Source organism: Hippopotamus amphibius, chromosome 13 (genome assembly GCF_030028045.1).
Source record: "Hippopotamus amphibius kiboko isolate mHipAmp2 chromosome 13, mHipAmp2.hap2, whole genome shotgun sequence".
NCBI lineage: Eukaryota > Metazoa > Chordata > Mammalia > Artiodactyla > Hippopotamidae > Hippopotamus > Hippopotamus amphibius.
Window position 1 is genome coordinate 61,265,783 of NC_080198.1, and position 19,745 is coordinate 61,285,527.

The 19,745-nt window shown below is 38.0% G+C and overlaps 2 protein-coding genes across 8 annotated transcripts in view; one reads left to right on the forward strand and one right to left on the reverse strand.

Annotated features, from left to right (window-relative positions):
* The window catches only part of ABHD18 (abhydrolase domain containing 18), a 40,757-nt gene extending 37,030 nt beyond the window's left edge, over positions 1 to 3,727 (reverse strand). Inside the window, exon 1 of the mRNA XM_057706065.1 lies at positions 3,447 to 3,727. The gene's annotated coding sequence lies outside the window, so the exon portion shown is untranslated. The remainder of the gene's footprint in view (positions 1 to 3,446) is intronic.
* Positions 3,728 to 3,906: 179 nt separating this feature from the next.
* Positions 3,907 to 19,745, forward strand: part of MFSD8 (major facilitator superfamily domain containing 8) — a 46,349-nt gene continuing 30,510 nt past the window's right edge. For 4 of the 7 annotated variants that reach the window (XR_009048770.1, XR_009048771.1, XM_057705598.1 and 1 more), the window contains exons 1-3: positions 3,907 to 4,002; positions 13,134 to 13,225; positions 17,799 to 17,842. Coding sequence is in view for 5 of the 7 variants with exons in the window: in XM_057705598.1 (XP_057561581.1) it covers positions 3,938 to 4,002; positions 13,134 to 13,225; positions 17,799 to 17,842 (201 nt within the window). In the remaining 2 variants the exon portion in view is untranslated. Of the gene's footprint in view, positions 4,003 to 10,063; positions 10,082 to 11,875; positions 11,936 to 13,133; positions 13,226 to 17,798; positions 17,843 to 19,745 lie in introns of those variants that run through there. The other 3 variants (XM_057705595.1, XM_057705596.1, XM_057705597.1) reach the window with 3 other exon arrangements.

The following is a 19,745-nucleotide window of genomic DNA, read 5'->3' on the forward strand; positions in this document are numbered from 1 at the left end:
TTTTAACGGTTGTGCCCTGCCCCCTTCCCTCCTGTTTCACTTGGGTCTTTCTGGAAATGTTCAAAAACCAGCACTGATACATTTTCATGTACATTTATTAAACTGCAGGACAACAATGGCATGTCATTACAACACAGCACTTCATTATCTTTTGCAAATATTATAGACTACTTATTTTCTCTACAGTGGCAGGAAAAGAATGGGGGGTCAGTATCTTTCTTTGTAACATCCATGGCTTCAACAGCAATATGCATATTCCATGTTAGTGTAAAAAAGAGTAAAATTCCAACACTCATGTTTTACAGTAGAAAAGTACTAAGCTGTTCATGAGACAACCCATTTTTCTACACAATATTCTTCTGGGTTGGTAATAGATAAACAAGCTAAGACAAATATGCAAAACTACAAAGTTGCACAGTACAGGAAAGGACCTGAGAGAAATGAACTCTTCAAGTATTTTGTAAATTTCTGTATCAGGTGCCTAAATTGTTTAGTCATTTCTAATTTTCAACCCTATACTAGAAAAGCTTCCAAATTACTTTAATTTTATGTAATATAGGCCATAAGAGTCAGCATTCCAAATCTAGAGCCAGCATTTTCCTCGCTACATTCACCTGACAGTAAACAACTGATCAATGAGGAATAGAAAGCAAATCAAACACACACACAGCTTATGATAATCTTGGTTCTGGGAGTTTGGGTTTACACAGATCTTTTTAATCCCACTTCAGTCACAGGAACAACATAAAAGACCCGGTTTTCTGGGCTGCTCTAAACATGCAGATCTTTCTAGGCAGGGCTAACTGCTATCCAGTGCCCCCACGAACAGATTATAATCCAAGCCCAGGGTAAAGATAACTCCAATTTACCAAGAGGAGGCACCATCTGGAGCCACATCAGATACTTTTTTTAAAGCCCCCACATTAAGCTGGACTGACACCAGTGAGCTTCTGCAGAAACAGGACCCACTTTTGAAGTGTGTATCAAGACAAACTGACACAACTGTAGTCCATACTTTTACACAGCCAATGCAAAAAAGAAAAACAAAGTGAAGCAAAAAAGAAAAACAAAGTGAAACAAAAATAGAAGTTCTAGTACAGTGCCAAGGAATGAAAAGTCTTTCCTAGAAATGAGCTCTATTGCTAAAACGACACTCAATGTCTATTATGCCATCTAGTACTTTTATCGCCTATCACTCTGGTACTTAAGCATTTTAATGCAACCCTAATTGTTTCTGGACTTTTATGCTCATATAGTTGATACGTATCTCAAAGGCATATATGAAAGTTTTAAAAAATACCACCATGTACAAGAACTTAACTCCACAAAAATGCAGACCTAATTTTTATTTTATAACTTCACTTTTAAATCACTTATTTTCAATACAAGTTTAAGTAGCAACTTATAGTAGGGTTTAGATACACCAGATACCCACTATTAAAATCTACTACTCTACCTCGACAAATTTAATTCCTTTTAATCTCATGCTGGAGAATAGTAAGAACACAGGGACTTTGTTTGGAGGGGTATCTATTCTAGCTATCTGCTATCTGTTCTATTCTAAGCAGTCATCTACAGAAATCGAACAGGTGGACTGTCTCATAAGCTTATGTGGAACATTTAGCAAATAATCGAATCTCTTTTCAAATTTAATTCTTCTTTTCCATGGGCTTTAAAAGAAATAATCAGGTTTTTAAATAAATTTTTTAAATGTTTACTTTGGGTGTTGTATGTTCCTAAGAAATGATTTGTTCTTTTTCTTTTTTTTAATTGGTACGATACATACAGGTTATTTACATTTCACCAGTTGTACATGCATTCATTCCATGTACTTTTGCCATCTAAAGTCATCACTTGGAGGCAACGATGGAAAATAGCAGTGTCAGAAGACCTAGGTTCTCCACTAGCAGTCTGACCTTGAGTAAGCCACCTTAAACTATAAAAGGGGAATAATAGCTCACCTAATACATAAGAGCAAATTCATTTATATAAAAATTGATTACTTGTTTTGAAATATTTTAAGAGACATGGGAAAAGATTCTTTTTGACATTCTTTTCATAGGAAGGCTGGTGGTGAAAAGCACAGGCTTTATAGTCAGAGTCCTGTGTTTTTTGGATTCTAACTTTGTTGCTAACTGGAGGTGTGACCCTAGGCAAATTATTTAATCTCCATACTTTCAATTTCCTTGTATGCTTGAGACAATCCCACTTCAGAGGATTGCTGTAGGGATGAAATAAGGTAATTCAATAAGTATTCATTCAACACATATTTATTTGGTAACTATTCTGCTTGGTGCAGTACTGGTTAAAAGTTCCTTTGTCAAATATATGTGTATTGCCATACACTGTGCTAGACTCCAGAGATTAAACAAGAAGCTGAAAATACAATAAAGCAACATTATGACAAAAAATTACTAGTTTTACCCATGTACCTTCTTGGAACCAATCATAGGAATCTGATATGTTTTTGTAAGCTGTTACAAACAAATTTGCAAGACTGAATCCAAGTAGGCAATGTCAGGTCTGGATTTAGAAGATAACTCTGAACTAGTAGAAAACACATTTCAAGATTAGCTGTTCACCAGTGGAATGTATCTAACAGGATACACACAAGGTCACAAATGACAAAGATCAGAAGTGATGGCATATACCATACGACACATAACTAGTATAGGGCCTGGCATAGGATAAGTTCTCATAAATATTGATCAAAAACAAATGAACTTGGGTCCCAACTCTGCCACTTTCACACTGGGTGATTCTGGGTAAGTTATTAACTTTTCTAGGCCTTAGTTCTCAGTAAAATAGAAATGTGTCTGCTATACCTACCTCATAGGACAGTTGTGATCAAATGAAATCACATAAGAATGTATCTAGTGCTAATAAAACAGTAATTGTGACACACATGACTACTGCTACCAATGAGCTTACAAGCCTGTTTGTAGGGGTAAGATGTCAATATGTAAGCAACCTGGAAAGAAACAGCACCAAGATCTACTCAAAACAAACAAAAACAACCCACGACATATTTTCCAAAAATGTCATTTTCCTTGTGGATGAGAAGAGCTGGTCATTGTCAAATTGGTGCTGTGCCTTTTCTAACCCCCAGGTTACAGCAGCAGGCTCTGCTGAGTGGCATCTTGCAAGGCGGAAGCCCCCTGTCCACGCAGGAGGCGGTGGGTTCGAATCTGCAGATCATCTTCATTCCAGGTCCTAATAAGGCACTACGGGTAAGGTGCCTCTGTAGTTAGCCGAGCAAGAACACCACAGCGCGCAGCCACCTCCATCTTCCCCAGGGGGAAGGAAGGGACAGCCCGCCAGCCCCCCTCACTCGGGCCGGGACCCCCGCATCTCCCGCCAAGCCTTGCGCTCTCAGTCCCTGCCTCCTGGCACGTAGGCAAGCGCGGCAAGAGGCTTGGGAAGCGCGGCCTGGACCGGCTACTTACTCAGTGGCCGTTTGGCGGGCGCCTGCTGTCCTGCGGGCCGAGACTCCCACGCCGCGGCTCCCCAGGCTCTCGGGACTCGCCTCCCTTCTAAGCCCCAACCACAGCTACAGCAGCCTCTCCAGGAATCGAGAAGCGAGGGCTTGCTGCCAGGGCAGCGTAGGGAGGAGGACTAGCCCTGGGCGCGTTGGCTGTTTGGACACGCCCCCGAGCCCTCCCCGACTCTGCCTCACGTCGTCCCCGGAGGCCGAGAGGCGGCGGCGACCCCGCCAGAAGGGTAAGGACTTAGGGCCCCGCCCTTAACCCCATCATCCTCTCGGCACCGCCCCGCCTCCTGCGCGACCCCGCCTCTGCCCTGGGGCGCTCCGCCCATTCTGGTCGCCGGGCGTGCACGCGCCCTTGCAGGCCTGTTTTGACAGCTTCAGGCCGCTGGGAATGGGAGGGAGCACGAGGTGTCGCGAGAGTTCGCTTCAACCCGTGTGGGAGTTGTCACTATGGCGAGCTTGCAGGTAGAGGCTGAGCAGGAGCCGCTCCTAGGAGACAGGACACCCGGAAGCAGGTGAGCGGATGTTGGAGGAAGGCCCCCTCATCCTCTTGCGCTATTGGGACTGGCCCCTTTCTCTGCGTGAGGCCTTGTGGGCCGAATGAGGGGTGCCATGGTGGCGGGAGCCGGCGGCAGGGTGAGCGAGACTGGGAGATGCGCTCCCACTTGCGAGAACGCCGCCGGGCGCCTCGAGCCGGCGGGTCCTGGTGAAGGAAACGCAAACTGCCCCTTCTACTTTCACTCCAACCCTGATGCAGCAACCAAGCCACTGCATTTGGCCCTTTTCAGAACTGATTACTTTGTACGTTTCACACGGTTTTATTCGAGACTTGAATATACAGGTCTTAGTATTCACTTAACTAATTGCGTGATAACTTCTTGATACTTTTTTGCAAGTAAACGTAAGAGGAGCTCACCTTTGTCCTAAGCCAAATGTATAAACGAAGGGTAATTTTTAAGCATTTAAGGGATGAAGTGTATTTTGACCCTTATTATTCTGGTTATTTTGACCCTAGAATTGTTAGAGTTTATTTCTTACTATGCGATATGTGTTTTCACCTTTAGGAAAACCTTTAACTATTATTTTATTTTAAACATACATAATTATTACAGTAGATTAATAAATTCACAGGTAAGCTTCAGCTGTCTAGGACAGTTGTATATATATGTATATATGTCAGTCGCAATTTCCCAATTCATCCCCAGCCCCCGCCCCCCCAACCATAAGTTTGTTCTCTACATCTGTGACTTTATATCTGCTTTGCAAGTAAGTTCATCACTACCATTTTTCTAGGTTCCGTATGTAAGCGATATCATACAGTATTTTTCTCTTTCTGACTTACAATCTCTAGATCCTTCCACCTCTCTGCAAATGGCACTATTTTGTTCCTTTTTATGGCTGAATAATATTCCATTGTATATATGTACCACATCTTCTTTATCCATTCCTCTGTTGGTGGACATTTAGGTTGCTTCCATGTTTTGGCTATTGTATACAGGGCTGCAGTGAACATTGGGGTGCATGCATCCTTTCAAATTAAGGTTTTCTTGGGATATATGCCTAGGAGTGGGATTCCTGGGTCATATGGTAGCTCTATTTTTTGTTTTTTAAGGATCCTCCATACTGTTCTCCATAGTGGCTGTACCAATTTACATTCCCACCAGCATTGTAGGAGAGTTCATTTTTCTCCACACCTTCTCCAGCATTTATAGTTTGTAGATTTCTTGTTGATGGCCATTCTGGCCTGTGTGAGGTGATACCTCATTGTAGTTTTGATTTGCGTTTCTCTAATAATGATAGTTAATGATGTTGAGCATCTTTTTATGTGTTTGTTGGCCATCTGTATGTCTTCTTTGGAAAAATGTTTATTTAGGTCTTCCATGCAGTTTTTGATTGAGTTTTTTTTTTTTTTTTTTTATTATTGAGTGGTATGAGCCATTTGTACAATATATTTTGGAGATTAATCCCTTGGCAGTTGCTTCTCCCATTCTGAGGGTTGTCTTTTCATTTTGTTTTTGGTTTCCTATGCAGTGCAAAAGCTTTTAAGTTTAATTAGGTCCCGTTTGTTTTTACTTTCATTACTCTAGTTGGTGGGTTGAAAAAGATCTTGGTGATTTATACCAGAGAGTGTTCTGCCTGTATTTTCATCTGAGAGTTTTATACAATAGTATCTGGCCTTACATTTAGGTCTTTAATCCTTTTGAGTTTATTTTTGTGTATGAGCACCAAATCTTTTTTAAAAATCAATTTGAAACCGTTTGGAAAATGTATTTGTCAGGTCATTTCTAGACGTGGGGCATTTCTAGAGTCATGGATGGACTTGGAGACTGTCATACAGAGTGAAGTGAGTCAGAAAGAGAAAAACAAATACTGTATATTAACACATATATGCGGACTATAGAAAAATGGTACAAATCAACTGGTTTGCAAGGCAGAAACAGAGAGACAGATGTAGAGAACAAACATATGGACACCAAGTGGGGAAAGCGAGGAGGGTTGGGGGGGAATGAATTGGGAGATTGGTTTACCAAATTGTATGCTCTAAATATATGCAGTTTATTGTATGTCAATTATATCTCAATAAAAGTTCTAAAAAAAAAAATCAGTTTGAAACCGTTTGGAAAATGTATTTTTCAGGTCCCTGATTTACTAAACAGAATATATGGAATGTAATTTTTTTATGTTTTTTCTTGACGTCATTAAAATGAATGTCACTGCTGAAATATATTGTAATAGAGTGACATCATCCAGACCTAATAAGGCATTTGGGACTATGTGCTTCTATACTGATTTGTTCTACAGTGCTATACTTTTCACGTCTGTTTTTCATTTTTCTGCCTATTCTGTTTCTGGGAGACTATTCCTCATCATGTTTTTGTTATCTGTTGGCAACCTCTGTTTTTGTTGCTGTCTGCAAAACCTCTCTTCTCCCAATTTTTCTTTAGGACTTCTAGTTTGCTGTGGCTCTGAAAACCATGTATCTAAGCTTAATAGAATTGTAGGTAGTTAGAACATGGAAGCTCTGACTGAAAGCTAAAGATCTCTTGTATTCATCAAGTGCATGAGCTTGCGTGCATGAACTTTGTGATTTTTGGATTTCTCAGCATCTTTTCTGCTTCTTCCTAGTTCTTCCTAGTTTCAGATAGATTTCAGGATCCTTGAGTGATGGTTAGATGTAGTCTTATGGTACATTCTATCACTTTGCCCAAATAAATCTGAAAAGAGAATTTTTTTTTCTTACTCTGCTTCAATTACGTCCAAGTAATTGATGCTCATTAGGGTCCATTTAAATTCAGGTGTTCTGCCTATCTGAATTTAATTTCTAGATTTAGCATTTTTAAAATAGAAAGGGAGTATTTTGAGAATAACTCAATAAGTGTACTGTCCTTAAAAACATAAAGGGAACATATGTAAAACTAATTGGCAAGCCCTGTTCACTTTGAGTAAATTGCAAAAACATGAGTCTAATTCACCACCAACCTTTCATCAAGTCCTCGATAATCCCCACTGACCCTATCCATAAAGTTTAAGAGAGCAGGGTTGGCAAACTTTTTCTGTAAAGGCCCATATGGTAAATATTTTAGGATTTGCAGGCCAAGAGGCAAAATCAAAATTATTATGTAGGAACTTAGATAGCAAGAACAAAAATAAATTTCCACAAATTTTTGCAGTAATGAAATTAAAAAGTAATAATAAAAGAGTATAATTTTTTTGTAATACAAATCTAATAATGAGAGGAATAGAATTCTTGGGGGGGGTGGCATTTTGTTTAATTAGAGCTCAAAGTTAATGTTTTCTGTCATGAGATTTATCACAAATATTCATCTGTAAAAACCATTCTTAGCTCACGCAAAAACAGTTTTGGCCTATGTAGACTGTAGTTTGCTGATCCCTCTCTTAGAATATCCTAAAGTATTAAAGGTGCTTAAAATTTTTCTTTGCAACTTTAGCCTAGACTCTGTAAAACAAATATTATTAGGACTTATGGTTGTATAGAAGATACCTTTATAGAACATTCTCAATTTGTTTCTGACTTTTAATTTCTATAACTTTTACACCATTACAGTGTTCTGTCAGTGACCACACACTCCTTTCTCATATCCTCGTTCAATATGGGTTCTTTTTTGCTCTTCAGTAGTTCACTGATGCTCTCTCTAGTAAAAGTACAATTTTATTTTTCCCCTCAGTAAACCCATTTTTTTTTTGCAAGTAAATCCAGAGTCTTTTTTTGCATGTAAAGTACTGATGTTTACCCAAGAATGCTTGTATTAGATCTTGACCTATTCAACCTAAATTTGGCACTTTTTACTTTTTCCTATTAAGTTTTATCTAACTTATTTTGGTTATCAATTCACTCCAGTATATTGTGTATTCCTCATAGTTTTTAAGTCACAACTTTGATAAGCATGCTATCATTTGAGGTATAGTTTCTAAAGAAAATTTTGGACAGGACAAACCCTTTAGCATTGCAGTTTTTCTAAAAATAAATTTATTTATTTTTTAAATTTATTATTTGGCTGCGTTGGGTCTTCGTTGCTGTGCATGCGCTTTCTCTAGTCGCTACTCTTTGTAGCAGTGCCTAGGCTTCTCGTGGTGCCTTCTCTTGTTGCGGAGCACAGGCTCTAGGCATGTAGGCTTCAGTAGGTGTGGCGGGTGGGCTCAGTAGTTGTGGCTTACAGGCTCTGGAGCACAGGCTTAGTAGTTGTGGCACACAGGCTTAGCTGCTCCTCGCACATGGGATCTTCCAGGGATGAACCTGTGTCCCCTGCATTTGCAGGTGGATTCTTAACCACTGTGCCACCAGGGAAGTCCCAGCATTGCATTTTTACTTGAAGAAGAATCTCAAATGGAGAACTAATACCAGAATACAGCAGTGATAATAGAAAGGAATCAAAATGTTAAACAAATCACCTTGGAAGTGCAGCATTCTTTTTTGTGCATCGGTTGATTTGGAAACTTACTCTCAACCATGTGACATGGTTGGCTGAATCATCAAGGTTAAGAAAATGTAATAAAAATGGTAACTTGATTGAAGGACAGCGATATTCTCCTATGTTCCTAGTGTCTCCAACAAGGAAGAAAGATACATTTCTTCACCAAAGTTATACTTCTTTGAATTAAAAAGAAGGAAAATTTTTGTTTTGACACGTATTAAATCTATAGAAAAATTGAAAAAGTGCAATAAACACCTGATTACCCTGTCATTGTTAGCCTTTTCCACACTGCTCAAATCTCTCTGTACATGCGCACGTGTGCTCAAGCACGCACGCACACACACACCCCCACCTCTTTTGCCAGACTACCCAAAAGTAGGTTGCAGACATTATGGCACTTTATCCTAAATATTTTAGTCTGCAGCCTACATCTCCTCAAAACATAGACATTCTTTTACACAGCTATATCACTGTTACCACAGCTAGAAATAGTCTTTTTAGACTCCTCCAACCTAAAACTGTCCCCTGACCTTCTCTTTCTGTTCTTCCCATCATTGAATCCTCTGATAAGTCTAGGTTAGTTTTCTGTTTTCTTTGGGACATCTCACATTCTGGATTTGTGGACTATTTCTGGGTAGATCCTGGTCAAACATTTCTGGCAAGAAAATCCCATGGCTTATGTTGAGAACATCCCAATGTATTATATCAGGAGTCATTGGATGCCAGGCCATCCTGCTGTTGGGGATGCCAAGCTTGACTGCTTGGTTAAGAGGATAACTTCTATCCTTCAATTACAAAGGCTCATTTTCCATCTTTTGATTAGTAGGTCGACAGAGGAATGATACTTTGAGGACTTGTGACCTTTCAACCAGTTATTTTAGGATTCACTGATGATCTTCTCTTTCATCCATTATTACATGGAGAGTAAATGGTGATTTTCTATCATCCCTTCAATATTTAATAGCTGTCATTAAAAGAAGAAAGATTTTTGACTGACCTTCAAGTCAAAGTCACTCAAACAATTTTATTACATTTTTTTTTCAGAATCAAATTATTACTTCTCTGGGTTCCCTAACTTAGATAAGATCTGAGCAAATTGGTTATTTGAAAATGTTCAGGCTTGTTTTTAGTGATAGTTATTTGTGATTATCAGTTAGATTTCTGATCTCCAGAAAATAATAATGAGTTAATTAAAATTATAATAGTAATCCAATACTTTAAAATGATCCCAGAATCAGTGCTGTGGGATTGAATGGTGTATACCTTTTGCTGATATGTAATTACAGTAAGTCCCCTAGATACAAATGAGTTCCAAGTCCAGTTTGTTCATAAGTGCAACAAAGTTAGTCTAGGTACCCAACTAACACAATCGACTATATAATACTGTGCTGTAATAGGTTTATAATACTTTTCACACAAATAATACATTAAAAAAATCACAAAAAATAAAACGTTTTTAACCTTACAGTACAGTACCTTGAAAAGAATAATTGTACAGTACAACAGCTGGCATACAGGGGCTGGCATCGAGTGAACAGCAAGAAGAGTCACTGACTGGGCGAGGGAGAGGAGGTGGGAGATGGTAGAGCTGAAGGATCGTCAGCAGTAGGAGACGGAGGGCAAGCTGCGATTTCACTCACGCCTGACGTTGATGGCACAGGTTCTGGTTCCTTGCTGGATTCAATTCTATCTCCCTTCTTAAAAAAACAATCCAGTGATGTCTGGGTAGTAGCTCTTTTTCTCTCATCTAGATGACACGGTAGCACTGGATTGTATTCTGAACGACTGCTGCAGCCTTCATGTACCATTCTATGTTCAGGTCCTGTGCCTCAAAAACTAACAGTGCCTCCTCACATAAAGAATATCCCCTTGCCATTTCCTGTATCGTGAATCTCTTCCATTCTTCAGTTACTTCCTCTTGTCTCTCTTTGCTGTCCTTTCTCTGGGCCTCCAGCTCCATCAGGTCTTCATTAGGAAGCTCATGTTGCACAGCCAGGAGTTCAGTGACGTCATCCTCTTGCAGCTCTAGCACCAGCTTCTCACTGAGGGTCACTGAGTTGCTGAAGACCTTTTTGGACTCCTCATCCACCTTCTCAAATCCATGAAAATCATAAACAAACTGTGGGCAAAGGTTCTTCCAAACCCCATTCATGGTGACGACCATAACCTCACACCAAGCAAAGTCAATGTTTTTTATGGCCTTGTGGACGTTTTAGTCCATCCAAAATTGTCACAAGGTTGTTGCTGATTCGTCACTCACCTTTACTGCCTGATGAAAAGTGTGATGTAAATAATATTTCTTGAAAGGCGCTATAACTCCCTGGTCCAGGTTGAATGAGGGATGTAGTGTTTGGGGGCAAATGCACTACTTTGACACTGGGATGAAAGTCGTCCATGAATGGGGGGTGGTCTGGAGCATTGTTGAGCCACAAAAAAATGTTGAATGGGATGTCCTTCTCCAAGCAATGTTTTTCTACCTCGGGAATAAAGTGGTGGAAAAACCAATCCTGGAAAATGGCCTGTGTAACCCAGGCTTTGGGGTTACTCTTATACACAACAGGAAGAGAGTCCTTGGCTCTGTTTTTAAGGGCTCTTGGGTTCTCTGAATGATAAACCAAGAGAGCCTTAAGCTTCATATCACTGGAAGCGTTGCCACCCAACAACAGACTTAGCCTGTCTCTGCTGCTTTATAGCTTCCTTACTGATGTAACTTCGGTGTGACATCCTCTTCCAGTACAGTCCTTTCTCAGCCACATTAAAAACTTGCTTGGGTGAATACACGCCTTCATCGATAATTTCTCAGAGTGTTTCAGGAAATTCCTGGGCAGCTACCATTTCTGCACTCACTGCCTTGACACTTACTTTTACCTCGTGAAGGTTGGCTCTAGCCTTGAACTGATGAAACCAGCCATTGCTGGCATCAAAAGATACACCCTCTGATTCTTTGCCGTGTTTCGCCTTCAAGTCTTCATAAAGGCTTTTAGCTTTCTCTTGAATCAGCATTAAACTGAGCAGGACTCCACGCTGATACTGAACCTACATCCACACACTGAGAAGTTTCTCCATCTCCTTCATCACTTTTCCACGCTTCTTCAATATTATTGTCGACATCATTGGCACACAGACTTCACATGTTCCATGATCTTGTCCTTATTTAGAATCATGCTGATGGTTGAACAATTCATGTTATAAGAATGAGTGACAACTACCATATTTTTGCCTTGCTCAACTCTCTCAATTATTTTCACTTTTGTTTCCATCATTATTGCTTGGCACTTCTTAGCTGTACCAGCTAAATCACCACTGCTTTTACCCTTGCTTCCAGACATCCTGGGCTTGAAATAAAGATACCGTACTACTGTACTTGATACAGTACTGTACAGTAAAGTACACAAAAGCACAGCCACTTGTAGAGGATGCATACATGTTACAGTGTATGCCAGACACGTGAACTAACTTACGTGATTGGACATGTGAACGCACGTTCTCATCTTTGAAAGTACGCAACTTGAAGGTTTGTATATAGGGGACTTACTATATCTGTATTATGTATTCCAAATTTCAATATATTGATTTGCAAATATGAGCATCTGGGGTTCTGCTCTTTTTCAGGTATGGGATATTACAGTCTATTTTTGTGGAACAGCATATACAGTGTTAAGCGCTTTGTATATAATGTATCATGAACTAATATATCTGGCACATAATAGACCTAATAAATGTTATTTCTCTTCTTTCTTCCCTCTCTAACACTCCCAATTGCATCATATTTGAAAAAAAAAAAAAAGATTCTCTTTTGAAGACTAACAGACCTAAGTCTATTTTAGAAAATAATCTTGGAACATAAAATGGCATTTTGTCTGTTGTGCTTATCTTAATTATTTGAAAACGTAATGCTTATATTAAGGTAAATTTGTTAACTCTTTTTGTGTGCATATGTGAAAATGTAATGGGTACACATACTAATGTATCACCTGACAGAGGTAGGCTGTGTGGTTAATGTACTTGCCCTTAATCCAGGTCAAGGCTTATATGAAAGATCAACCCAGTCTGGAGGGGCCTTGGCCTCTCTGGTCCACTAACAGAACTTATCTGGTAACCTGTGTTGGAGCAAAGGCAAATGTTTCAGGAGGTCCCAGGGCTAGAAATGTCTTAGGTCTCATCAGACCTTCCTGGTGTCACTTTTATTTTCATTTTGCTGAAAGTACCCAACCAAAATAGCTTCCTACAGCAAAGTTAATTTGCTGTTAGCAAGTAGAGCATGTCATAATGGTGACAGTTATTATCTTTTCATAGTTACTAGTTGTATATCCCACCTGTAGGAGATCTAATGGTTGGTAGCTAGTTTAGTTTATTTATTCTGATGTACTTTATTCATTTTGTCAGTTTAGCAAATTTCAACATGCTTTATTTATAAGTTTGTAGCATGCCAACAATAGCAAAATAATTGGTTCACAAAATGTTTTGCCTTTTTAAGCTACCTCATGTCTCCCAAGTTTCTATGCACAATAATGCATAAATACAATCCATGGAAATTAAAAGATATAATACTTACTTGTACATGAATTAGTGTAGTAAAAACCAATATTGGTAAATTATACCTCTGTCATATAATTTTCATGACTTTAGGAGAGAGAAAATAAAATTGTACCACAAAAAGATTTGCATGTAATGAGATTACTTTATACTACTTTTTTCTTCTTTATACCTAGAGAATGGGATATTATAGAAACTGAGGAGCATTATAGGAGCCGATGGAGATCTATTAGGATTCTGTATGTTACTATGTTTCTTAGCAGTGTAGGTAAGTATTAGAAATTATACATAATTTTAAAACTTTATATAAAATATAATATTTTAATGTCATTTAAAGATTATTTTTTTTGTGGTAAAAACCATGTAACATAAAATGTACCATCTTAACCATTTCTAAGATCAGAAGTGTTAACTGTCTCTACATGGTTGTATAACTGATCTCCAGAACTTTTTTAGCTTACAAAACTGAAACTCTATAGCCATTAAACAACTCATTTCCCCTTCCTGTCAGCCCGTTAACAGTCATTTTGCTTTCTGTTTCTACGAATTTGACTGCTCTAGATACTTCTTAGAAATGGAATCATACAGTATTTTTTATTTCGTGACTAATTTATTTCATTTAGCGTAATGTCCTCAAGATTCATCCATGTTGTAGCATGTGTCAGAATTTCCTTCCTTTTTAAGGCTGAAAATAGTCTATTGTATAAATTCTAGGGGAGGGAAAACTTTTCCTTTACTTTCTTAGGTTTTATAGCTGGGGCCTATAAACTAAACTGACAAAAGGCAGATCAACAGGAGAAAAACATAAAAATTTATTTGATGTTAATATTTTTATGTGACACATGGGGCTTCATCAAAAAGAAGTGAAAACCCCAAAGAAATGGTAAGGCTCAGGGGCTTATATACTAGTTTAACAAAGGGCTGTAATTGTGACTAGAAGGGCTGTAATTGTGAGAAGTGACTAGACAAAGGAAGGGCATTGGCCTTCTAGGGATGGTAAATTGTGGAAAAGCGGCTAGGAAATACAGGGGGGAAACTAATGAAGGATGAGGGTTATTTGAGTAAGATTTGTTTGTGCAGGCTCATCTCAGCATCGATGCTCCATCTCCAGTGATAAGAATGTTTTCTTCTTCCTGGTACTGGAAGAGGACATATCTCAGGGGAAATTTATGCCCTGTTTTTAGGCAGAAACAGGAAGGACAGAGAGCCCTTCTGTGTCTGCTGTTTGTTAGTTGCCTTCAGCTCAAAATAATCAATATGCCAAAGCAGCGTGTTTTGGGGTAGCATGATCTGATCCCCTTCAGTATATACCACATTTTGTTTATCTATTTATCTATTGCTGAACATTTGGGTTGATTCCATATCTTGTTTCTTACAAATAAGTGCTGTGAACATGGGTGTACAAATATCTCTTTTAACATTCTGCTTTCAGTTCTTTTGGGTATATATTCAGAAGTGGAATTGCTATGTCATATGATAATTCTGTTTTTAATTTTTGAGGAACTGTCATACTTTTTTCCATAGCTGCTGCTGCGTTTTACATTCCCATCAACAGTCAGGGTTCAGATTTTTCCACATCCTCACCAACTCTTATTTTATGTTTATTTAATAGTAGTCATTCTAATGGGGTAGTAGCTCATTGTGACTTTGATATGCATTTCCTTGATGATTATTTATGTTAGGCATCTTTTCTCGTGCTTATTGGCCATCTGGTATCTTCTTTGGAGAAATGTCTGTTCAAGTCCTTTGCCTGTTTTTAAAATAAGGCTGTTTTTGTTGTTGTTGTGTTGTAGGAGTTCTTTATATATTCTCAATATTAACCCCTGATCAGATATATGATTTGTAAATATTTTCAACCATTCCAGGACTCTTTTTTTTCACTCTGCTGATTGTGCCCTTTGATTCACAGAATTTTAAAATTTTGATGTAGTTCAGTGTATCTGTTTTTTTCTTTTGTTGCCTGTGTACCTCACTTAACTTTTATATTGACACACGAATACTACAGTGCAAGAATCTTAATTTGTATAGCTTGATGTATTTTGACCTGTTAACATTATTTCTGAAAATATATTTACTTAAAAAGTTAACCTTTATGAGGAAAAAATTTTTGATATTAAGAACTGTGATTGTGTTAAAATGATAAGGAATGAAAATATGTAGAAATTCTCAATACTGTGATAGGTTATAAAGGAATGTTTTAGGGAATCAATTTTTTTTCCAAGCGTGGACTCTAAGTCCATCGGCACTAATTTTACAAATGGTTTCTTTCCCTGAAATGAATTTAGTGAAGGTCATTTGAGTAAATCGTTTTTTATATCCTTTCTCTTTATCTCAGGTCACCCTCTTGTTCTCTCTCACTTGCCAGTCTTCTTTATGATTCAACATTGAGTAAAAATAGATTTTAAATAAAGCTAAAACTAAAGAAAAGTACAAAATAAAGGATATTTTCAACACTTTATTGGATCGTATGTCTATTATTATGCTTTCTACAAGTATCAAGAAAAAAATGTTGATTCAAATTGGCTTGAACAGTAATTTATCTTTTCTTATAAGATATGCACAGTGGGACAACTCCAGGTGAAGTTCACTGGCTCTGCTTCTGGATTAGATTTTTGGTTTTGCCCTCTTCTGCATATTGCCTTCATTCTTAGGCGATAAGAGGGATGCAGCAGCAATTCTAAGCATCATATCCTTCCACAGTAATTTTTATTGATTGAAAGGGATTTACTTTTTAAACCTCCAAACAGATGAGGAGTCATTTCCTGGAGGTCCCAAAGTAGACCTCCCCTCGTTTCTCCCTGGTCAGAACTGGGTTATCTGTTATTTTCTAAACCCATCATCAGCTAGGATAGTGGGATCTACCCTGTGGTTTTGGGGTGGACACAGTATCCTCTAAAGCCTGTGGCTTTGAGGAGGAGTGCTAGATACCTGAATACAACCAGGATTCTATCAGAGAGGAGGAAGGGGGCAAATGAATGTTGTTTAGGTAACAATCTCTACAACAGATTTTTATTTCATTTAAAACACTTCTAATTTTTATTATTCAATTATCTAAAACATAAGTAATAATTTCAAATTTATCAGCAAAATTTTTTTTAACTTTAGATTTTGATTGGCATGTTAAACATTTTACCTGTTTGTAAGTTTTCCTTCCTTCCTTCCTTCCTTCCTTCCTTCCTTCCTTCCTTCCTTCTTTCCTTTCTATTTTTGGCTGCCTCTGGTCTTAGTTGTGGAGTACGGGCTTCTCTCTAGTTGTGGCGTGCAGCCTCAGTAGTTGTGGTGTGCAAGCTTCAGAGTGAGTAGGCTGTCTCTGTAGTTGTGGCATGAGGGCTTAGTTGCCCCGTGGCATATGGGATCTTAGTTTCCCAACCAAGGATCAAACCCACATCCCCTGCATTGGAAGGTGGATTCTTTTTTTTTTAATAAATTTATTTATTTATTTTTGGTTGCGTTGGGTCTTTTTTGCTGCTTTCTCTAGTTGTGGCGAGCGGAGGCTACTCTTCATTGTGGTATGTGGGCTTCTCATTGCGGTGCCTTCTCTTGTTGTGGAGCACAGGTTCTAGGCTCGCGGGCTTCTGTAGTTGTGGCTCTCGGGCTCTAGAGCGCAGGCTCAGTAGTTGTGGTGCACAGACTTAGTTGCTCTGCGGCATGTGAGATCCTCCTGATCGAGGACTCCCAACGCATGTCCCCTGCATTGACAGGCAGATTCTTAACCACTGGACCAACAGGGAAGTCCCTGTTTACAAGTTTCTTGATTGTGTAATAGTAGTCTTATTTTCAAATATTAGTTGACTCTTTCAACCCACTTTTCATCAAAGTCAACGTGTTAATTCAAAATACACTAAAATGAAGCTAAGTTATTTTTTATAACAGTCTTTTAAAAAGGAATGTAGTACCGAAAATGCTACAGCATAGATGAACCTTGAAAGCATTGTGCAAAGAAACCAGACACCAAAGACCACATATTGTGTGATTCTTTTCATACGAAATTTCAGAATAGGAAAATCTATAGAGACAGGAATTAGATTAGCGGTCGCTTAGGGTTGTTGGGGAAAGGATGGAGGATAACAGAGTATAGCTAAAGGGTCCAGGGTTTCTTTTTGAGGTGACTAAAATATTCTAAAATTGACTATAGTGATGGTTGCACATATTTGGGATACTAAGAACCATTGAATCGTACACTTTAAATGGGTGAATTCTATGTGAATTCTATCTTAATAGAGCTGTCTTTTTTTTTTTTTAATAGCCTTGAGAGAATTTTGATTGGATGTGTCTAATGTTTAAAATCGACAAATAGCATTAGAGTTTATCATTACAGTTCTCAAGCAATAAAGGCTAGCAGAGATAATTTTTCTTTAAGGTATGCCCATCTTGAGAAGTCCTAGTTCTTTATGGCCACTGCCCCCTTTAAAGATCATTTTCCTTCTCCTTCGTCCTCCTTACAGTCAATTATCTCTCCCAAACAACACATATTAGAAGCCTAACAATTCCTCTATAACAGTGTAGCCTTTCCTTCATTCATTTCTGCTATAAAAGCTTAACAAAGCTCTCAGTAATTTTCATTTATAGCAAAGGCACATGAATGAGGAGAACTAGGTCCTCTGCTTTTATTATGTTGATTATAGTGAGGGACTATAATTATATATATATATTTTTTCAAGCCTTTAATATTTATTTTCCTTCTGATAAATAAAACCCCATTGCTTGATAAATTAGACATTTGTGGTCATAAATTTGTAAATTCAGAATGACGTTTTAAGGTCCATGCTATAGTTCAAAAAACTGTACCTATAGTGATGAAATTATTATAAGTATAAATAACAGAATCTTCCTCTTCACAGGATTTTCTATTGTGATAATGTCAATATGGCCGTATCTCCAAAAGGTTTGTACACTTTATTCTTCTCTAAAGTAGCTATAGTAGTAATAACTCATGTAGTTAAGAGTTTTCTAGAGAGTGTCTTTGGTATTCTGATTTAATCTTTACTAGAATAACTTGAGATAATTCCTCAAAAGAGGATTATAAGTAAGGTAACTGTATGCTTTATTATGCAAACCAGAACACTCTTGAAGTAAAGAGTACTTTAGCAGGAAAATACCGTTATATCCAGACTATCCCGGGCAAATGTAGACGTATGGTCACCTACTTATTAGCCAATTTCCCATCCCATGCATACCCCTTCCCTGATAAAAAGGAAACTAAGCTAGACATAGTCTGAATTCCTTACATGCATAAGTGATACTGCTATGGAATAATTTCATGCTTTCTGATAGAATTAATTTGGGTTGTCAGGTGACATGGTGAAAAGAATAGACAATATATGTATTTTGATGCTGTGGTTACTAGATGGGAAGGAGGGGGTGACAAGAAGATGCAAGTTTGGTGGGTACCCTGACATCAATTGATCATCAAGTCCTGTCAGTTCTACCTTTTAAATATATATATTTGATGTATAACTGTCAGTACTCTCTTAAAATTCCAGTAATGAATTTATTAAAAATCAGCATTTAAACTGGAGACATAATCTATAATTCAGTTAAGGTTCTTGAAAGAGTTCCTCTGTACTTCCTAACTCCTATTCACTCCTTAGCCTGATGAACTCCTCAGCCACCCTGAGCTGTTCTCGGTGAGGTCTCCAATGACTTAATTGCTCACCAAATGGTAGATACTTTTCAGTACTTACTTAGGTGACATTTGGATAGTGTTTGATCTTGTTGTCCTCTCTCTGCTTCTTGAAATCCTCTCTTAGTTTCCATGACATTACTCTTAACTCTTTATCCTTATATTATTTTGTGTGTATTTCTTTATCAGCTTGCTTTTTATATTTTGGTTTTCTCCAGAGGGGTGTGTGTGTGTGTGTGTGTGTGTGTGTGTGTGTGTGTGTGTGTGTTTCAGCCTAGATCCTGAGCCTTGGCCCATATTAGCTCTATAGCCAGTAATTTGTTACGAGTATATATACATGTACTTGGATGAACCTAAGGTCCTCAGATCTTTACACATTTTCCTCCTTTTTTTCCTGGAGTGCTTTCCTTCCCTCCATCTCTCCCTTCCACTGCCATTCCCTTCCTCCCTTCTTCTCCACTATTTTTTATTAATTCTTCAAGGCTTTGCTCCAATGTCACCTCCTTAGAAAAGCCTTCTCTTACTGTCCCTCACCCCAGTTTGCGTTAGAAGGTTTTCCTCCGTGCTTCCATATCCCTTTATCATTAACACTTATCACTGAGTGTTGTAACAGTGTGTTTGTTACAGAGAGTTTACCTCACTTCTCTACTAAATTGTTAGAGCGGTTAGATGGCAAAAATACTAGACATATTTGATGAATAGTTAGGGTTTAAAAGTTACACCTATTATACAAGAAATTTACTGACATGTTTCATTTTAGATTTTTTAGTTTTTATAATTTTTAACTTAAAAATGCTAAAAATGCTATTTTCTTATGCTGTCTTTTAAAAGAAATATGGGAAAAAAATACAGATTTTACTTTTCAGTGATTTAGTGCCACATTTTCATTGCCATTTTGAAAATTAATGTAAACTAATTAAAAATTTATTTTACATGAAATCATTACTCATGACACTACGAATTCTTTCCATACTGGCAGAATTATTAGAATTGGAACAGAATATTTTACAGTTCTGGAGCAACATCTTCTGTGCTAAAATATATATTTCCATGTATCAAAATTCTTGATTTCTACGATTTCCCTGTATCTAGTTTAACCTCACAATTCTCAAAAGAAAGGTATTTACAAAATTAGGTCTACTCAGCATAGTAAGTTGAATTTTGA